The sequence below is a fragment of the Centroberyx gerrardi genome, chromosome 10 (genome assembly GCF_048128805.1).
Source record: "Centroberyx gerrardi isolate f3 chromosome 10, fCenGer3.hap1.cur.20231027, whole genome shotgun sequence".
NCBI lineage: Eukaryota > Metazoa > Chordata > Actinopteri > Beryciformes > Berycidae > Centroberyx > Centroberyx gerrardi.
In genome coordinates this window covers 8773565-8796224 of record NC_136006.1, presented here as the reverse complement: position 1 = coordinate 8796224, position 22660 = coordinate 8773565, and the positions used below count along the sequence as shown (strand labels likewise).

General features: G+C 40.9%; 1 protein-coding gene across 1 annotated transcript; it reads right to left on the bottom strand.

The window, feature by feature from the left end:
- Positions 1 to 3774: 3774 nt before the first annotated feature.
- On the bottom strand, positions 3775 to 22660 carry wdr75 (WD repeat domain 75). The gene is made up of 21 exons (XM_071921690.2): positions 22572 to 22660; positions 22010 to 22139; positions 21029 to 21094; positions 20818 to 20917; positions 19590 to 19714; positions 18574 to 18644; positions 17966 to 18082; positions 17402 to 17490; positions 16515 to 16673; positions 15777 to 15836; positions 12912 to 13027; positions 12410 to 12585; positions 11906 to 12063; positions 10676 to 10856; positions 8818 to 8912; positions 8556 to 8651; positions 7637 to 7806; positions 6679 to 6738; positions 5774 to 5914; positions 5371 to 5462; positions 3775 to 4100 (listed from the first exon to the last, which is right to left on the bottom strand). The coding sequence occupies exons 1-21, from the start codon at positions 22655 to 22657 to the stop codon at positions 3881 to 3883; spliced, it is 2508 nt and encodes an 835-aa protein (XP_071777791.2). The 5' UTR covers positions 22658 to 22660; the 3' UTR covers positions 3775 to 3880.

Below are 22660 nucleotides of genomic sequence, written 5' to 3'. Positions count from 1 at the left end.
TTCCTTCCTTCCTTCCCTCCTTCTAATTCCATGTTGTATAATAATAACCAAAGGCCCAGGCAATATTAGATTACAAGTCATATATACCACACAATGAATTCAACCTGCAGCCATCATGTAGGCTCTTTCTGGTTCCCCAGTGTTAAGACAAATCAAAGAAAAAAATACCTTTTTACCAGAAGGAATATACATTTTAAGTAAGAATGTGAGGTTTCCAAAACTGGACAATTATAAACGATTATAATTTCAGCTTTATGCATTTAAACTGCTGAACTCTGCCAGCACTGTGCAGTTTAATAGTACAAATATGCAAATGTCCAACTGTTAATCTAGTAAACTATCCTGTCTCTTTTTGTTATGCGATATGTGCATTCTATTTTTGTTTTTAATGATTGTTTGTACCTGAAATTGCGTCCTTTGAATTGCTCCATATGGAACAAATAGTTACACTGAACTGAATAATGCCAACATTGTCTTTCCTTTTTATTATGCAGACTCTCATGAGATTCTGCATGTTTGGCAAAATGTTCTGAGCTGCAAGACAAACAAATGTTGATAATACAGTTCCTGTTTGTATCTGTACTAGCTGTACTCTCTGCACGAGTTTTGTTTTTATGATGAAGGCAGAGTTCCTCATGCAGCAGCTTGGTGTGGGATTATAAGGCTGAACACAGCTCTATCTAGCCAGGAGAAGCACTGTCTAGCATTAAGCAATCTTGGAAAAAAAAATAAAAATTCAAAGCCATTATTCAAGCCCCTCCTCATCTTGAGGAACTGCACACATGTGAGAGGGAAAAGGCCGCTTTAGTTGAAGAAGTCCAACGTCTACAAAAAGGAACTAGGCCGCAAGATAAGTGTGCAGAGGAGATAAGATCCTATTCATGTACATGATCTCAAGTAACTGTAGAATGAATGCTCATTAAGAAATAGACTTTTTTAAATGTTTAATTTTGCATGCTTTGTAATACCAGTTGTGTAGTTTCTCCCTTCAAGGCCTTGTATTGACAGGAAAAGTTTAATAGGTTTGTGGAAGCTGAAGTTTCCAGGAATAGTCTCTTTAACTGTAATTTCAAAGGTGACAGCTGATACCAAATGCTGATAGTGAAAATCAATTGTGCCAAGCTAAAACATTGCTCAAGTTCACACATCAGAAATATTAAGCGAACAGCTTTAGGTGCCATCAGTGAACTGTAGGAAACACTGGGTTCACCTGTACCTTGCCGAGTTATTATTGACAACACTGATTCATGGTGTCGGTCAATCTGAGCAGTACAGCACAGACGGGTTAAACTTGCTTATTAGTAGAGAAGATTGAGTTAAAAATGATGATCCACGTGAACAGAAAATCCAAGTTTCAAATCCTCCCTTCACACAGAGAGCCTCAACACTGCAAAGTGATTTTCCAACTTATGTAACCTCTGTTGCACAGACTTCATTTAAAATAGACTAGATAACCGCAAAAGAGAATCCCGAGGCAGTATATTTTGATTGTTTTGTCTGATTGGACTGCATGACAAATTGCCTCTATGAGTGTATTTAAGTTTCTTTTAAGTGTTAAGTTCAGAGCACAGGACCGTCTGTCACTGCAGCCCGGGGTTGGGTGCCTTGCTCAAGGGTAGCATGGCAGCAGCAGACACAGTAGACATGAGACCAGACGCTTCATTCACCGTTCTGCATCAACTTCTTTTGGTTTCCAGGATCCGGATAAAAAAAATCGAATTAATCGGACTCTCTTTCTGGTTGCCAGCACTTTCTAAATTTTGTCCTCAGAAACATTTCAATCAATGCAACTGCTGTTCGTCAGAAAAGAAAGAGCAAAGTTTACTATTTACTGCGACGCTGTAGACTGGACACATTCTGGTGATATGGAAGACAACGATTTTACACCTGTACAACTCACAACACAGAACACACAGTGCACAATACTGTACTTCAGTGGGCAAAAACATCTGTAAAATGACTTGAAATCTGCCAACTGATCTCATTTTTCTATAAATTCTAAATAGAACAAATTCTATTGTGTGTCATGTTTTTTTTTCAGATTTACAGGATCAGCTTTACAGTCCCAGCTGATATTAAGTCAATAAAAGTTGACAATAAACAGCTTACGACTCGATAAGGGTTTGGAGGGTGACCCAGTTTGTTCACCTGGCAGCGCAAGTTCGCAAAGAGCTTTGGTAAAATCTCGATGTCTGTCAAAAAAAGAGAACTTGAAAGGGCAGCATAATGGTTCTGGGTTGTGGGAGACCTTGACCTTGAATCAGAAAAGAAGTGAAAAATGCTGAGAGGGAAGGACACTCACTTATCCAACGCTGGGAAAAAAACGTGACTCTCTTTAAAAAGACAGCTTACTAAGGGCTTCAAGCTTCGTTCCTCAAGACTATGCTGCATTCTGCACACTTTACAGTACTAATTACATGCTGATTCACAGTCTTAGATTCATAGGAAAGGTATAACCGTTTTATTGTTGAAGCTGTAGTTTCCAAGAAAGCAAACCGTTACTGCAATTTCAAATTTCATGTGCAGCATTTTGAGCAGGGCTGAAAGATACTGACAAAAAAAAAAATCTGATTGCTATTATTTGATAGATTGCGATTTAAACTGCAATTGACATCAAGGTTCTCTTGTCATACATTTTTTAGAACTTTAAAATTGTTTAAGGAAAAAAAAAAAGATGTCTGATGATTGAGTATGATGAAAGGTTTTCACCAATATTGTAGTTGATTCATGGATCAAAGATTACCTGCAGCTCTAAAACACCTTGTTCAAAAATCTATTTTGGACGCCTCTTTCTCTTAATTAATTGCAGCCTCTGCGATTTGGAAACTGCAGAAGTTCATATTATGTTTTCGTTTTTTTTCTGATTAGCCGTCAAGACCAACAGTATGTCATCGCTGCATATTTGTTTCACTCACTGTTATCCGGATTCATTGTTAATCCTAATCCCTGTTGAAGGCAATGAGTTTACTATATATGTGTCACAGTTCACCTGCTTATACAACACAATTATAATGCGGGAAATGACAATGACTCAGTCAGCGTGTTTTCATATCCAGATTTATAACCTTCACTCCTGAGCCAATATACTGGATTACATCATTCAATACTGGCAATGGAAAAAGGCAAGTTTGGACTCTGGAAGATACACGAAGTGGTGTAAAAAGGTGAACGAGAGTACCAGGGTCGGGGCCATTCATGAATTGGATTGAGAATGCATGGTAAATTCCAATTCAATTCCTGGAGTTGGAATTGGAATGTGAATGTCACCCGGCTCTATGGAAACAGAATGTGAATTGAATTGAAATGACAAGAAACACAATTCAATTCAATTAAATTCCATGAAATTCCAATTCTAAGAGAGTTTGTCTTGACTTGTTAAACATTCTAAACCAAACACTATGAATCAAATAAAAGTTAAACAACTCAAACACATTCAATCATAATGTATGTATTACGATTCCATGTTATACATCAAATACCACCTGAAAGGTTCCTTAAACATTTTATAATATGCAATATTGATAAAATATAACATGTGTAATCTCAGATATATATATTAAGAAGAAAACTAAAATCTTGGAATTTCACAGAATTACATGGAATTAAATTCGACTTCTTGAAATTGCAGTTCACTTCCAATTCTGTTTCTTGTATGTTTTTTCACATTCCAATTCCTCAGTTGAATTGGAATTGATGAGCTGATTCATGAATTGACCCCAAACCCTGTGTAGAACAAAATCAACAACCTTGACACAGCGTAATGAAACACTTAAATCTGTTTATTACATTTCACTGTATAGAAAAGTGATTGCACATCTGTGAATGCATATGTGTGTGTGTGTATATCTATGCATGTGTCTGTCTTTGTGCATGGTCATGTTTAGGAGTCCAGGAGGTTGCTGAGCCAGCTGTGGTCCAGTTTCTTCACCCTCCTCAGCTCCCTAACCTGGGCTTTCGTCAGAGCTGCGGACTCCGGAGCCTCGGCCCTCAGAGACGAAGACGCCTGCTCCTGCCTCGAGGCGCTGGGCTCCAATTCCCCCTCAGACTCCTCTTCCTCTTTTTCACTTTCCATTTCCTCCTCTTTGGGTTCATTTTCCTCTCTGAGGCCACGAGAGCACACATGGAAAAAAAAAAAAACACACGAGTTCGGTGGGCTGGAATGACTCCGCATATTTTCATAGACAAACAGGAAACTCCACATTTTTCTCCATGTTTTTTTTAGCTGGTATCTTGATTTGCCGAGTCACATGAATCCTGACTTCCAGCAGGATTGTGTGGAGTCACTCTGACATTATCAAAGGTTGTGATGACTAAGTAGTTGTTTAATTAACTGTCACATGACTAAGGCAATTACTTTTTAACTGTGTTAACCTTTCTCAATACTCGTTCTTGTGTCCTCCATGATGAATTTGAAGTAATATCTAACAGCCAAACTACAATTCCAAAACAAAAGAACATGGAAATTCATTGCAAGAACGACGCATTATAGCAAACAGTCCTACAGTCTACAGTACACAGCGGGTTGAATCAGTTTGGAAAATAAAAAGCGGTGCGTTTCAACTGATCACACAACGTCAAACATACAGATTATCTCAAACTGTAAAGACCCATTTCTTGAAAAGTTTGTTCTCTCCAAGACAACTTGGGAAGATCGTTCTCCACAAGAACACAGGTATCGACTTGGCATTCTTGCAATTGATAATCACTTCAGATGTATCTTTTTAAACAACCTGATTAAAGGTCCCATATTCTACACTTTCCAGTGTTTTATTTTATGTCTTCAGGTCCATTAAAAGCGGTTTGTGTGGTGTCATGTACCAAAAACACTCAATCCATTTTCCAGCATCTCTCTGAGCCTTGCCAAGAACAGGCTGTTTCTATTGCTGTGCCTTTAAGGCTCATTAATATTAACGACCCCTCTGTTCTGATTGGCTAACCTTTTCAAGAGTGAAACTTGAGACACCACAGACATGGCAGCTACAGACAGCGCCAGGCAGGGAAAACTCTCTGGTCAATTAACAATGACAACCGCTCAACTGCTTTGAAAAAAAATCCCACTTTGTTAGCCTATTATGTCTTACAAAAATGATAATGAGCGAACCTTGGTGAAGCCACAAAGTTACGGAAGTCCAAACGGCTCGTTTAGAGGCTCGCTTTTCTAATATGGATTGTGTGGATTTAGTTGGCGACCGTGCGTTTTGATACTTTAACCATGTTTAGATAGACCATCCAACTCCTTTATAATCAAAGAGGCAAGGGAAATCCCGTTTTACACAATAGGGGACCTTTAAAGCTTGTTGCCTGCTGAAACGTTGGTAATAAGGACCGATTCTGTCTCGTTCAGTTCCCTGATGTGGCTCTTCAACTCACCTGGTGTCAGAGACGGAGATGAGCAGGGAGCGAACAAACATGGAGCAGAGGAAGGAGGCGGAGGGCAAGACGTGGGCCGGGGTGTGCAGGAGCTGTCAGGGAGACGAGAAGAGGGGAGGGAGAGAGAGAGATTTAGTGTGAAGGGACTGAGATGGCTTGGTGTTTAAAATTTTATTAAAATCAGAAAAAAAAGGCAGAAATGTGAAATGCCCAAACACTCACTGCTGCTCTTTTCTCTGAAGTTTGTATTAATCATACATTGAAGGCCTCATTCACCATAAAAATTTGTTTATCTGTGTTCCAACTTTGAGGACTAATATCTTCAAGTGAACAATTATTTACAGTAAACCAACTCATATACAGGAGAAGGTGCACACAATCCATTAAACGCCACACTACCAACCTCCTTGACAGCGACGGATCCCTGTGGAAGCTGGGTTCTCTCGGCAGACAGGCTGGTCAGCGAGTCTTGCTTGTCCTGCTGCCGGTGTTTCCCTAGCAACAGGTAGAACGGCGTCATGGCAACGCTGTCATCGATCACAAGCTTGGGGGGAAAAAACAACAAAAAAAACACAAGGAATGTCAGAAAAAACACAAGGAATGTCCCAAGGTTTCACACATGGTCCCTCACATGACAATGGTGGCGATACGATTTATTTTCCTTTTTCACATTTTTTTTGGGGCATTTCTGCTTTATTTGATAGTGGACAGCGGAGAACTGAGTCATAAGGATTCCCGAGCAAAATCTTTTCATGAGCCTGGGTGCCTGGACAAGAAAGCCATTTTTGTATTTGGTTCATTTAGGTTCACACAGCCCAATTACAGGTGAACCAGGACTTGAAAACCAAAGTCACATGGACTCTCGTTTATTGGAGTTTTGGTAACACGTTGTCAGGTTAGAGATTTTTGTGGCGGGGGAGGAGTCAAAACAAAAGAAATCTGACTCCAGTCCCTGTAACTTCTCCAAGCATGAGGAACTGCTAGCTAGCATCTGACAAGACTGTGGTTTCCTCTTGGCTCTCCAAGCATGAGGAACTGCTATCAGATGTCAACATCTGTCTCCTTATACCTATAAAACATTGCGTTTTGGGATTGTTTCCTGTAATTGGTCCGGATTATGTTCTTACTCCTAACCACACTGCAAGACCAAAGGACCAAGATCTGCATTTCAAGAGTCTTGGTGCCACCCGAGTTCAAACGGCATCATTCTCACCTGCCCAAACAAACCGAACACAAAACTTCTTGAGTCCCAGGCCAGAGACGTTTGCGATCCCCTGGTTCTAAGCAACTCTTTATCCAGGAGCCTACCTGTTTGCTGGAAGCCATCAGCCTGTCTTCCTCTGCCTTGGTGCTGAACGTCATGAGATCCTGCAACGGAGAGCCGACATCAGTTGGCAGCAAGACCACCATCAAACACACAGAACATAGAGTAACTTGCAATGGCATGAGTCCTGTTTGTATTAGTATGATAAAAGTACTGTTCCATAGTTTTTTGACAGCACATTGAAATTATATTAGGAAATGTGAAACGATAATAACAGCAGATATTAACTAGAGTTGGTCAGTGTCCATTTGATATGAGTGAATTCAGTCTAAAAAGTTTGTTTCTATAATTTCATAAGCTATATTCTATAGTTTTCATAAGCTGTTGGGGTTGCTCTAACATACGCAAATTAGGAAGTTGTCCCTGTGTTTTTAATCATTGTATTGTACGGTTTATCACTATGCAAATAAAGGCAACAATCCCCGTCTGGGCCAATCAGTTTTGACCTGTAAGTCTAGCGCCCTTCTTTGGGCCAATCAGTGCAATTTTACAAATGCCAGAACGCAGTGGTGAGATGCATCATTTCCCAAAGAATCGGCAAAATCCGACCAGCGGTGTTTGACATATCATGTGGAATAAAGGGACAAACAAACAGAGACCAACCTACAATATAACCTATTCATTCTAAAGGAGGAAATGTTGCTCATGTTGCTTCTCCGATATCAGTTTGTGGAATTGCCTCTTCCTGCCAATTAAAACCTGTCCTACCACAGAGATGTTTAAAAAGCAAGCGAGTTGAGAAGTGGGCAGTATTAAGACTGAGAGTTGATGAATGAGAGAGAATGATCGTTTGACTGTGTTTTTATTGTGTTTTGTGTTCTACGTCAAGTTTTTGTTATTTTGTCTTCTGTCGAGGAACACAATGGAAATTTTAAGTAATGCTTTCTTGTGCAATTTGTTGTTTTTTTAACATCAGGCAGCTGCGATGATGGCGATGTTTACCATGTACTGAGTGAGGAAGTAGAGCTGGGAGCGGTTGAGCCACTGGCTGCTCTCCTCGCAGCTCTCCAGCATCTCCTCCCTCGGGGCGAAAATGGCGCGAGTCACTTTCCCCGAGCACACGGCCTTATGGGAAAAGAGCGGCCGAGGCTCGCTGGGCTTAAACACAAACACTGAGGACAGAGAAGGAAGAAGACCATGAAAAACATCAGCATCTGTGTTTTGAGGAAAATTCTGGATTATATTTAGCTGTATTGAGCTGATGTTCTTTTAATGTACACCAAGTACAACAACAAGCTTGAATTCCTGGATTGGCAACACTACAAGCAATTAATAGCAAGGACTGCAAGGGTCAAAGTCCCAGCGCCCAGAAAATATTCCTAAAAACTCTAATCGAATCAAAGTGTGCTGGTATCTTTTTATTGTTTAACCATTGGTCAATCTGGGTCAAGTTTCTAGATGTGCATACACTACCTCTTTACTGTACTGTGTATTTTATAATGACTCAAAATGTTTTGAAAACTTACATGAGCACAATACTCAATTCTGTGCGCACATGTAGCAGCTGCATCTTTGATGATCAAAAAATGTAATGGAAGAGTTAGGCCCTATTCATGGTGTTATGCATTAAAGGGAAATTCCCCGCTTTTAGATTCCTACAGTGTTATATCACGAGTCTGTGATGTTCAAAGCATTCTAGGAGTTATTTTGTTAACAGGTGTGTTATGTTTTAGGGTGGAGTCTACCTTTAAAATGTGTTAAGGCTGCCTGAGCAGGCTTGCTAGCTCTTGTACGCAACCCAGGATTTCAAGAAACATTTCTTGAAGATGAAGCAGTCCATTACTCAAAATCATTAAAGGCCAACAGGTGTGTGTGTGTGTGTGTGTGTGTGTGTGTGTGTGTGTGTGTGTGTGTGTCTTACAGTCAGTGCATCCGGCCTGACAGCAGAAGGCAGCCAAGTTCTCAGAGAGGGGGTCGGACAGCAGCAGGCTTACATCCATGGAGGTGCTCCACTCCACTGCCAGACAGGACAGAAGACAGAGATAGAGGGTGAAAGAGAAAGAAGAAATGTATAGTTAGGTCTATGAATAAAACAAAATAAACTACAACACAGACACACACACACACACACACACACACACACACACACACACACACACAGACAGACAGACAGACAGCCTTACAGGAGCAGGTGAGGAGGTTCCAGCAGCAGAGGAGGTTCTTGGCGGTCGTTCCCAGCAGATACTTGGAGCAGCTTAGCCGCCCAAAACAAAGGTCCCTGGTGGAGAAAAAAAAAAACAAGAATCTGCTTCAGTCCTCCTTCTTTTCCTGTGACTGTAAAGGATCCCAACTGACTATGTTCATGCAACCGCGCGCCCGCGCCCCCCCCCCCAACCGCCTCCTCACACCACACATATTTCACAGGATTAGCTTTGAGGAGTTTTCCGCTTTGGGAGCTTCAAATGGGAACACGCAAGCAGGGTCCGAAATAAACCGCCAAGCACCAAATGCAAATCAATAAGTGTCGCCAGCTACACTAGCTGGTCATGTTTTGAGACGACAACCTTCGAATGCCTTGTTTAAATACAGTCTTTGCCTGTTCTCAAACTTTGAAACTATGCTTCGAAATGCTCTCTTGTAATTTGAGTTCTGTGAGTTTTAAATTAACACACTGTACTTGATTTCAGTATACACTAGATATAATTTAAAGCGGGTAGGGTGACATAAATATTTCTATGAAAAATGTGTATTCATTATTTTGGCCAGTAAAAATTATTCTTGGCGGGTACATTTTTTTCAATTTACCAGCTCTTTGCAGGTGAGCCAAAAAGTTAATTTCAGTCACTGGGTGCAAGGAATGTGAAGTTGGTCAAGTTGGAGGCCCATGCAGATGACCCAGCTGTACACATCCATAGGAGGCAGTTATGCAAGGTGCGCTGGGCAGCTGTCAAAACAGCCGACGATTTTACTCCTTCCAGTGTTCAGTCCCTTCCGCTTTGCCAGCTTTATTACTCGCGGGTTCCCTTCAAGCTTCCAAACGACACAGAAAATGTCTGCTCATTTGAAGTGGCTTTCTGAATGCCATGATTGAGTCTTTGGAGCACAGCTACATCAGCAGCCAGCTCTGCATCAATATAGTTCAGACAAGTTTATATTCATGTGAAAGGGAACACAAATAAATATCTGTCCATTTCTCACTAATTACTGAGGGACTGTTTCCAAGTTTTGTGGATTGTGACAGCTGAATGCCTTTAAAAATAAGCTGTTCGAGAGTTATGTTTGTCTTCATTAAGTTAAATTGTTTCATCCTAATAAGATAAATCATACATCATTAACTATCAGTTTTTCTGGCAAATGTACTAAGGGCTGACTCAGTGATGCGAGTTCATTTCAGGGAAGAGGTACAGAAACTAGCAAGAGCACTTTCCCCATCCTCAATGACCCGAGAGCCTCTGCTTAAGGACAGGGACATCTGCCAACATCTGAGGCTCCGCTAAGGTTGCAAAACTACAGTCCGTCCCCAAGTTCAACTGGCAGGCACGCAGCACTTCGTTTTCTCCGTCAGACGGTTTCATCCCCCGTCCGTTGTGAGGATCTTGGGTTTCTGCCAGTAGGGTCAAAGGTCATTCACTGTTCAAAGACATCCCACCACTGAGGAGCCTCGGCACAAAACAACGAAACTCCGAACAGCTGGTTGCCAAGTGAATCTGTGTGTGTGGGTGTGTGTGTGTGCTGCGTATTAACTAAGTACTGTCTATTGTATGTCTTGCATTGTCCCACTGAATGTGAGGCCTTGATGTTGCTGTATGATTCATGCCAGTTTGTGCTTATCTTATTACATTACTTGCTTGTTAATGTGTCTCTGTGCCAATATCAACAAGACAAATTCCTCTAGATTTTCTTGTACTTAGCAAATTATGTGATTCCGAGGCTCATAGAGCAGGAGCTAACGTCCTGTTTCCATTTCAGCTTTGTCTGTCTGATTATGCGTGTGTCACTGATTGTGTGTGTTAGTGTGTGTGCACTCATGTTTGCTCTAACCTGATGGCTCCTGGCGGCTGGGACAGAGTTGTCAGGAGCTCCCAGGAGGCGGGGCTCCACACGGTCACCACCTCCTGAAAGCTGACGGCTAACAGGGAGCCATCGGCCGAGAAGCAGCAGCAGTCGGGCACCAGGCCGTGATAGGCACCCACGAAATCACACGACCAAGACGGCCCTTCATCTGCCCAGCCCATTCGAGAGGAAGGAGAGAGAGAGAGACAGCATGTTGGGTTAGCGTAAAATACTGCCTGCTCTGGCTCAAACCCCGTGGAAACACTTCACATTCAGCAGGCTTTGTGTGTTGTGAAGCTGAAAGAGTAGAGCCTGGCACTGGCACTGGCAAAGGTAGTGGTTTGATTTCTACTGGGGCCACCCAGACTAATAATGTTTGCCATCACTGTTGTGTAAAACGCTTTAAAAGCATCAACCACATGGCATGGATCATATGATAAACATGATCATGTGGCGTTGAGATGTTCTAGGAAGAATTCAAACCAAAATGGTAGAAAAGGCACTACGAATTGATCAAACTGTGAAACTCTGAAAGATCAAACTCATACATTTCCCTTGAAAATGCACATTTCTTTTTCTGTGTCTATGGTAATAATTTTCATGAAGCAATTTGGCCTGTTTGCAATTGTGCATGATTAAATCATGTAACATAATGTCAGTAAACTGAACACAGCACACTCAACCTGGCCGGTGTGAGATTGCTTTAGAAAAAAGGACACCAAAGGGACGAGAGAGGCAAAAGACCATACCAGACACCAGAATTTAATTTGGGCAAATCTATGGGGTCTCAATTAGGAGGGATGAGATGCTCTTCTGTCGCAGTCCCATTTTGTGATTTAGGCCAATAAGACAGATGCATTTTTGACATTGAAATTTTGTCTAGCGCAGCTTAAATGTTGGAAAAACAGCCTGGACTGCTGTGGTCAATACAGATACCCATGGCAGTCACATGTTAGCTACTCACATGTTGTGAGTCATCACTTCTCACAACATGTGAACACAAAGAACACAAATTCCTTAACAACATTAAGCAATGGGATGAAAGTTGATTTGCAAAAAAAACATGAGGTTAGACATAGACAAAGTTACCCAACAGCACAGAAATGCCAAAAAGAATGGGGGGACACAACAATACAGGTGAGCACAGCAAACTGCTGGACAACTCAAGCCAAACCTTGCCGTTTGGTTGAAGTGCACGAGCCGGGCTAGACTGCTTACCTTCTGTGTGGGTTGGTTCGGCCAGCTGCCAGGCTTTGAAGTGCCCGTCTTTGCTGGCGGAGACCAGCATGGTGGTCTGGCTGTCTGCGGCACGGCAGAAGCACATGGCTGTAATCCTGGCCTCGTGGGGGGCCGAGACGGTCGTGTTCAGCACAAAACTGCAGGGTGAGAGGGAAGGGAGTGTGTGATAGGGCAGAAAGTTAGGGTTGGAGGGGAGAAAAGTCATGAAGTAGGTTTAAGGACACATCATCTTCTTCTGCCCTTCAAACAGTGGTTGATTTTATTTAATTTATTTTTTTTACCCAAAAAGACCTCTGGACTGAGCTTTCCACATTAGGGTTCTGAAACCAGTTTTAGATCAGCCTACTAGTCAGCTACATGACTTTATAGATAACTTCAACATTAATTGACTCCAAAATTAGTCAAAATTCCCATTCCTTATCTTCACTGATTGGTTGAACAAACAGGATAATGGAAATATCTGATATTTTCTAGACAGGTTACCTTTGGGTTTGCTCATCGTAAGCCCATAGTTTCAAATTAACCTCCAGCGCAGAGTCTTTTTGTTTCCTCTCCTCCACCGTAGCCAGCCAGTTGCCACGGGCGTCGAAAGCCGCCTTGACCACCTCAAACTGCTCCAGGCCCGCCTGGTGAATGTACTCCTGCTGCACTATGTCCAGCTACAGGAAACACAGAAGATGATTGACCTCAGTGTTTAACTCTAAAGACTAAGTCACACCAAAGTTTAGTTGGCGGAATTGCTAAGTCTGCTTGTGGGTCAGAATGGGTATGTGCTTGAACTTTTTGTCCTCATAAATTTAATATGAATTGCATCATAATTCAAATAAGTCATTTTCAGAGACAGAGACTGAAATCTCACTTCACTGTTAAGAGATACACCTGACGTCAATAAAAGCTTCTACAAATTATCTGCAAACTGACTCGGTGAGGTTTACAAGTGGCGGGTAATCTACTGATAGAGTGGCGTATAAAGGAGAGTGCTTACATTGTACAGCTGCTTGTCTCTTTGGAGGGAGTAAAACTGCAGGTGGCCTGGTTTCCCGTTGAGCACCAGGGCTTTGCTGCGCGGGTCCACCATCAAGTCTGTCCTGACACTTTCTCCTGGATGGGGGCAGAAAAGAGGGGAAGTCACTCGCTACGTTTACATGCACAGAGTAACCTGGCTGTTGGCCATACTCCAGTTAAGGAGTTATTTGGGTTAAGCTGTTTAACATGTGCCATTGATACCATGCGACTGAGTCTCCCTGTTTCCATGAATAAACCAGTTAACACAATATTTCTGTCCACTTGTGGTGTCCCGTCTACAGATACAACAGTCCACCAGCAAAAAATGTATGAAAAGGTTCAGCCAGCCATCCACCCTCTGCCGCTTTGACTGAGCAATAGGCCACTTCTAATACAGGGTAAAGCAATTATGATCCCAATGTTAATACTGGGTACTTCTTGCTGCCATGTTTTTGTTGGCATAAAAATGTAACCATAATGCTGTGTGAGCGAGTTTGCGCAGACAGTGAACACCAAAAGTGAAAGGAGTAACATGTTTCCACGCCACAGTAACCCGTTTAATAGTCAGTGGAGTAAGCCAACATCTTAACTGGGTTTGAGTTTAACCGGATTATTCTAACAGAGAGTGACGTCTACATGCGTCAACCCAGAACCAGGTTACTTGAGTGACCGGGTTAACAACAAAATTCTATGAGCATGTAAACGTAGCCAATGTAAACATTTATTTTGTTAGTTGGGGCTTTCTTTGACACAACCCAAAGTCCAGAGACTCAAACCACTACCATTAAAGCTTGGCATAAATGGAGAGATGGCACAGAAGAGGACTAGTAGGGAAGCTCTTCTGTTGTTTCTTATGCAACTGGTTGTACCTGCGTGCCAAACTGTGTTTGTTGTTTAATCACAACGCTTTTGCCACAGCACTGTGCAAATTTAGGTCAGTCAGTCACAGGTGAGACCCTTCGCTCATTACTGCCCACACATCAGTGGGCAGCGACGTGACTTCCTGGTTTGCATCTCCTGGATCTCTCGGCAAATGTTTTTATCTTGAAATAGGTAAAGTGTGAATGTTAATAGGTGGCTGTGATTGAACCGTCGGCATGTCTTTTTCTGTTTGTTTTTTTTTAAACAAGTAATTAGTTAAGATGCCGATTGACAACAAACAATCGAAGTCCCTGCGCTCAAGTGCAAACAAAGCAGAGGATGAATCAAATAACCATGATGACATCCTACAAGCAATCGAAAGCATGGAACGGAGAATCTCCAAAAACATTAAAAGTTTGGAGGACACCTGGGGCCTGATGGGTCTATTCAGACTGACAAAAAAACTATTTTAGAGAGTTGGAAAAATGAGTTTGCTGCTGCTGTTTGGGGTTACAGAAGCTACTCTTGTGATAATGCTGTCTTTAACCAAGCATGCAGATTTTATTTAGGAGTTGGTAAATACACCCCAACTGCTGCCATACAGGGTGATATGGGTTGGAAAACTCTATGGCAACGCCAGTGGTCATGTATTTTTAAGAATTGGCAGAGGCTTTGTAGCATGCCTGATAGGCGACTCTGTAAACGTGTGTTTCTGTGGGCTTCCCAAATGACAAATGTAAAAAATTGTATGTACACTGTGAGAACTTTTTTTAGCTCCTTGCATATGTCCCACCTTGCCCGCACAGATAGAGTCTATTCAAGAAATGACTTAAAGAATTTTGACATTGCAGTATCAGAGAGTGATGAACAGAAATGGTTTCAGTTAATAAATAAACCTGAGGGTAACAAACTGCGCACTTATTGCCTATTTAAAAGTGCTTTTGACACAGAGCCATATGTACAAAGTATCTTATCAAGGCAGCACAGAAGCGCCTTTGCTAAATTCAGATGTGGAGTTGCACCTTTAGCTATAGAAACTGGTAGGTACACAAACACCCCGCCGATAGATGGTTCTGTACCCTATAATGGTTCTATTGAATCAGGAGCCCATGTACTCTTACACTGTGAACTCTATACAGATATTCGTTCTGAATTATTTTTTCAACTTTCAAACCATGTTGCAAATTTTAATGAGTACGATGATTTAAATAAATTGTGTGTAGTTTTAGCTGGTAAATATTGTATCAACGAATGTGCCAAAGCTTGCCACCTCATTCTCAACAGAAGACGTTCATTCATGAGTGTCTAAATTTTATAATGCAATATTAAGATTGTTTTATATCCTTTGTGTTTGTGTGTGTGTAATATGACCTTTATTTTTTTTCGTGTGTGTGTATGTATGTATATGTGTATCAACGTATCTATACGAATGTATGTACTTATGTGTGTGTATTTGTGTGTATGTATGTAAATACATATGTATATATATATATATATATATATATATATATATATATATATATATATATATATATATATATATATATATATATATATATATACACACTAGTATCTTTTTTTATGTGTATTGTTTTTAGCCTGTGTCTTGTAACTCTTGATGAGTAGTCCTCAACTTCCTTTTTTTTTTGGGTTATTGTGTTTGTTGCTTTGTTTGACCTATTTGTTGAGGAGTGACACATTAATAAAATTATATCCATCTTATATCTATCTATAGCTGTGCAAACTTCAAAAAACAAACTTCATCACACTGTACACACCTTGAGACTGTACAGAATCTGTACTTGTCTATTGCTTTTGCTTATACATTCATGCGCATTAAAACTTCCTTACATAATGATGACGATTTATCTGAGAAGCAAGATTGTTCTCCAAGAACTGTAAAGGTCTTACATTATTTATGGGCCCACACAGCCAGTTTATGGTGCATGTATGTGCTGTCGTCACCTATGGAGTCTGTACTCACCTTTGACCAGGCCCTGAATGACAGCCGACACTTTAACGCAGCTCTGGATGATCGTGACCTCTAGAGGAGAGAAGAGGGCAAGAAGCACAGAAGTTAGTTATCCATTAATACTTGAAGCACTGAACTGAATCTATATGGATTCACAGTTGCAGTGATTACTGTATATATATGAAACAACTTAAAAACACAATAAAATGTGCTGTGAGACAATTAGTGTTATGCAGCTCAGCCCTCTCAGCCAGACATAGACTTGAGCTCTTAGCTACAAAATTTGCTGGCAAATATAAAGCTTATGGGGTTCAGTCAGTTCCAACTGGCAAATTTCACCACCCAGTGTAGGCTATTATTCATAGCAATAGCCCTGGGTAGTAAAACTGGTTTTGCAAGAGTTGGGAAGTGAGTTTTGTTCCAGGGGAGCAAATGTTCTCCAAGTCCAGGGAGAAGTTGGCAAGTCAGAAAAGGTTTTTTTTTTTTAAGGCCTGTACAAGCCTTTAGACAAAAGAACCATTTAAATTAGTTTTTAAGTCTTTAGATAAGTAATGTTTTCACATCTCATTAGCTAAAACCTCTTAAGTGCAAGAGTAGTGTAAAGGCATAGTTGGCAGAAGGGGCACTGTACACTTTCTTTCCCGTAAAGCACTTTACAATAGTGGTTTTGGTCTACTGCTATTATTATTCTTATTTGTCTAGCCTGTAATGTCTAGCTGTGAGTGTATAATGTGTGTTACAGCTCCTTACTGTTGTCTGCGTGCGAGGTGCAGAATAGCACTCCATCAGGTGAGACAGCGATGTGTGTGATGGCGGCGCCCAGGCGGGGCAGGAAATCCCGCTGGCTCTCTTGGTCATATCGCCACTGGACCAACACCGACTCCACGCCTCCACTCAGCAGGTTGGTGCCTGGTGGAACAAAGCACAAATAAATACAGCGGAGAAACGGGGCAGGAACGTTTTTTGCCACAATGGCTGGTGAATGCAAAAATTCACTAGCCACTTTCATCATTTTATCAGCAAAAGGGATTGTTGAAATGGAAAAGAACCCCCAAAAGATCGTTAGTTGCCTGTCTGAGGTCTAGTTAGCTTATATATCTCACTTAGTTTGGGTGGGGATTCCCTTCTGGAGGACTGGCAGATATTTAGTTTACTGTGTGGGAAACACAGGTTTGATTTTGGTTGATTTAAAAAAACTGAAGATTAGGTGCAATGTAGTACAATACTACAATAATATCTTTATACTAGGAATGTGCTATATTTGTCTGGATAAAATGTGATACATGTGGATGTAGCTACTTCTGCATAATTTGTTTTTCGAGCACTGAAAAAAACAATGAGGGGGGTTCATGAGATGCAGATGTTAATGCTGAGGCCTTATTTTGATTAAATACAATGAACAATGTGCAAGTTATTTGGTAGACCAAGGATTCTGCACAGGACCAGAATACCTTGTTTAGTTGATGATGAAAAATCACAACTTCTTGTGATTTGGAAATCATCATCATTATTGCAATTTTGATTTATTTTATGATATGTTGTGCAGCCCTGCTTTATACTGAGCATTGGGAAAATTCAAGTTAAAAGAAGAGGTAAGGATATACAGAGTGAAATAATACTAGTGGTCATCCATGTACCTTCTGGGGTGAAGCACAGGGAGCCGACTGCACTGTGGTGCCAGTGGAGGGTGGAGTATGTGTACTCCCTCTTGTGGTTGAAGTTTCTCCTGGAGGGAGGCAATGCACACAAAATGAATCACAGCCCATTATAGACAACAATAGTTAACTTTATATGTAAAGCACCATTCAAAAGATTTACAAAGTGCTTTATAAACAATTAAATGTGAATGATTTAATGCTACTGAGATTAAAAAAATATAACAATGGCAGACATAAGTTAGAAATACAATTACAGAAGAATCAAATAAGTAAATACATGAAAATAAAATCTGTAAAAGTGAGAGCATTGGATAGGCAGACATGAAAGATGATGAAAGTAAAATGGTTTAGTTCATAGATTCTTGCACACCAAAATGAAAAGGTGCAACACCACTGAGGCAGAGGTAGAAGAATACAATTATTTGTTGGTGCAGCTTGGCAAACAAAAAAAGTACAGAGCACAAGATGTGCCACAACAGCAGATGTTTAGACTTTGCCAACCTTGCTGTTATCAGCACACAAAGGTCATCCAGTTTCACTCACCACAAGCGGATCTTGCCATCTTCATGCCCGGTAGCAATGCAGTCGTCTTTTGGGTGACAGGAGATGCATGTGAATGTGTTCTTGCCTCCCTTCTTGTTATCTTCTTTTAGGGAAAACCTATTTGCAACCCACACAAGGACAAAAATGTGTTATAGGTCTTCCTGGTGGCTCAGTGGGGTAAGGTGCACACCGTGTGTTTGCGAACGTCAAGGATTTGAACTGATTCATGACCTTTGTCACATATATCAACCCCTCTCTTGGTGTCTCTTCAGTGTCTAATAAAATGAAATGTCAGATGTGCAGTGCAAGTTAAAGGCCGAATCAGTAGTTAGAGACAGCTGAAAATGAGTTTTAGATGTATTTTAAAGCTGCGGTTTGTATTACGTGGACACTTTGCAGCAAAATGTGGACTGGTATTTTGAGTTATGATGGGATCTGAAAGTTGTAAAGAGATTATTATTCATCAGCATGTCCTACCCTTCAGTAAAACCCATAACTGATATAATCAAACTATCCAGTGGCTTTGACACTACAGTTTATCTCTATACTCCATAACTGAAACATGTGGCTGGTTGTCAGGCATTTCAAATGATGATACCACGGCTCACCTGTATGACTTCTGCTTCTTGAAGAAGTAGACCTCCAGGTGCAAACCTTTAGCTGAAGCAATATATTCACCCTGTGAGGACGACAACTGTCTGGTTAATATCACACATACACAGCAACAGGAACATGAGTCAGGAGGACCGAGCCTGTGAAGACCGGGGTTAAACTGTATTTGAAACCTGCTCTTGGGTCATTTACATCAGTGATTCTCAACCCTTTTCATATCAAGGACCCCTAATGTAGTACACATTAGAGCCACAGACCCCAATTTGATGAGATTTTGTCCCTCAGACCCAAATCTGAGAATATCTTTATTGTTTGATATGATTTTCTCCATAATTCCATGACTATCTGTATTGTAGGTAGAGAGATAACAGTGAAACTATAATCAAAATAGTCATTCTTCTACATTCTCTAATTGTGTTAACTGTAAATGAATTAATGCTGAACAATTCATCAATTTGCTGGGGACCCCCTGCAACCCCCTCAAGGACCCCTGGTGGTCCCCGGACCCCACATTGAGAACCACTGATTTACATAATACTGAGGAGTGTTATTTTAAGACCCGTCCACAGTGCCAGTTAGATGTGAGTTTTATTTCACCATCTAGCATACAACAGGGAAATGTATGTACAAAAAGTTCATTTCTGAAAAGCTATATCCATTTTGGAAAAAAGAAAAATCATTACTAGAAGTTCATATCATAATCATTCAATATCTCCAAAATGATAAAAATAGATTTCGGTTTTAGATTAGATTTTACCATTTTATCAAACAAGGACTGAAGTGAGCTACAATCTTTTAACAAGTACCATAATTGTTTAAATTTTTTGCTATCAATTGGAGTTCGACAAATATTAGGTTTTGAACCGAAGCTGCTGACAGACGATATTTAGTGCCTTGTAAGGTCAGGTGGTGTCACTGGTGATTTTCAAGTGGCAGATATCACATTTGAGAACAAAAGTCTTGATATATTTAAAAATACTGCTGGTGGTGACAGTAGTTGTGGTGTACTCACCCCTTGGCCGAAGGCGATGGCTCCTGAGTTGGAGCTGACATCATTGAGCACAGCAGAAAGCTCTCTGGCCTCCACCACCTGATCTCCACTGTGCGGCAGATGTAAAGCAGCCAGCTGGAACATTTCTGCACAGAAACACACAGCGTCCAACACCAGATCCTTACATCCCGAGTGACCTCTTATCCAGTTCAATACATATAAAGTCTCAAGCTGGCAAAGTCAGGAGAGATTTATGGTGAGTGTTGAATCTATTCAAATTTTGCAGATGTGGGCCCTTGGAAGGGAATGTGATCACTGATGTGTTTGTAAATCCAACCTCATAATCCATTTTAAAAGTGAGAGCACAAAAACTCAAGAGAGACTTACTAACAATATCAGATGACGGATGAGATGTGAAGATGCTTAAGTATCACTAAATAGTCACAAACGCCAATAAATCCTTGGCTTTTCATTTAAATAAAAGGTTCTGGTGAGTTGTGGTCTGTAGGATTTACATTGTCCACTGTGGAGAGGCAGCTTGGCCATTATTACTGATTACACTTTTCTTGTGGCCCTTGTAGCTCAATGGGATAAACATGGCACTATCACTGCCAAGATTAGGGGTTCAAATCCCACTGGAGCCACTCATGCTACAATGTATGTGCTAATGGTTCTGTGAGGCACTTCGAATAAATGTCTAGTTCTCTTTTGCCGCTGTAGCTAGAATGCATTATGAATGCTCAGACAGGGTCATGCTCTGAAAATAAGAATGGGGGCTCTGTTAGAGTTCTTGCAACTGTGTGCTCTGGAAATTTACAATCCCACCCAACTGTATCAGCCAAGTGCAATGTCATTAACATATGAGATGAAGGTCTGTAGGAAGGGCATGTTGGACATGAACATGAACATGGACAAGCCAATATGATTTCAGCCAAATTGTGGTTTCTCTCTGGAATCAAAACTGCTTCCTGACTGAGAAAGGATACAATATAATATAATTTTGGGAAACATTTTCTTGACGGACATTATTTTAAGGGAGTTACAGGATGTGCGTATTCTGTTATGTGCTCACAGCTCAAACCTGAACTCAGTTTAGAGCATTATTCCACAATAGCAGAAATATTACATCTCTTCAACATCAAATTCCTTTTTTGTTCCATCGCCCCTGGAAAATGGGACTAGTGTCATAACTGAACTGATGTGGGTAGCCTTCAAACTCCAGCAAACACTAAAAATGGGTCAAACTTACCAGATCTTTTGTCACTTTGCATAGAGGTAACGATAAAGAGGACTCCACCATGGTTTGCAGAGGCATACAAGGAGTAGATGGGGTATCCAACGACCAAAGTCTGGAAAAGATTACATCGCTGTCACACAGGCTGCCAGGGAATACACAAACACAACACAGTGATTGCAAACAGTGATGGCTGGAGAGAAACTTGGAGAGAATCAAGCTGTACCTTGATAAGGATGCCATCTGTGAAGTCCCAAAGCCTGATAGTGCCATCTGCTGAGCAAGAGTAGACCTGCAAGAAAGTAGGAATAATGCATCAACACAGGGGGTAAGATCAACTTTTCCACTTAAACTCAAAAATCTGCAGCACCTTTATTTCTATTATTTCAGTAAACTAATGTATGGAATAACTCCGAGGCAAAAACAGACACCTAAAATCTGCACGGTACAATCAATCATTGGACCCCAGGCGATCCGATTTGATGTATGAACAGTCAAGGAGCTAAAAATGCCAACAGTGTAATACAGTCTGCTAGTCGTGAAACAGAGGGTTGCACACCTACAATGCCAGGGATAAACAGTAAGAGACATACAGTTTGCTTATATTACAAATCTCCCTTCAGCTACAGCTCTCGTTGAAGCCCAATGTGACAGGTATAGCCCAGATTTTGTCAATCTATGATTGATTGATTGATTGATTTTATTTTTGGGTATAAAAGTACAGGCATCCCAGAGGATAACACGTAAAAGCGTACTTAAACACTTGTTTCCAATGTGGTCCTCGATGGAGAACAAAAAGAGGAAAAAATAAAAACAGTACACAAAACATACAATATTACAATAACAATACAGTTAGGTATTTAGTACAAATTTATTTCACACTACACCTAAACTGAGCTACAAAGCGTGGGTGTATATGAAGTGTCTATGGGAGTGTGTGAGTGTGTGTAGGCATGCGCAAGTTTGTGTGTATGAAAAGTGTAAATTCTTAGTAATGCAAGTGGAAGAGTGTCTGTCTGTGTGTGCATGCATGTGCACCTAATCCTACTCTAGAGCCTGACAATACAAACACATTTTTCCAGAGGTGGGCTCTGACCTGACTACTAAAAGCATTTTTGGATGACAATATGAACGGCCCTAGCTGGTCTCTACTGAAAGAGGGGTGTCCAGTAATCTAAGCATGCTGATATAAAGTGTAATGAGATACCTGGAGGTGGTTGGAGGGGTTGAGCAGCACACCTGTCACCAGGTCTGTGTGTCCCTGCAGGTCATGGATACACTCCTCTGTGGAGGTGCTGAACACCTTCACACACTCGCCTGAAGCACACAACAGGAACCTGGCGCAAAAAATAAAATCACCAAGGAAATATTTTACACAATCAAATACACATACAAAACGTATATATACACACACACACACATATAAAAAAGAAACATAAACAAAATCTAAACAGACCAAACAATTTGAAGTACATGCAAGGGGCTAAATGTCTTCATGTATCTTCACCATATTGCATTTTTCCAAGGATTTGAAAAATAATGTGACATAAATTATGAAAGCAACAAACTTTGGAAGGGTCTTAAAAAAAAAAAATCGACATTTATGTTAAGATAAGCTAACACGGATTGATAAACAACACGGAGGAATATCAACATTAGCGGCACCGGCTAGCATCAGGCTAGCTCTCAGGTTAATAACCGTCGAAGCAGCGCGCGAGTCTTTGTCACTCTTTTTACACAACATTACCGGTTGTAAAACACACACATACCTTGAATCATTAGTGATTACGGGCTCCCTAAAGTTTATTTTGCTGCCACCTCGGTGAACCACGCGGATATCACCGTGCTCCACCATGTT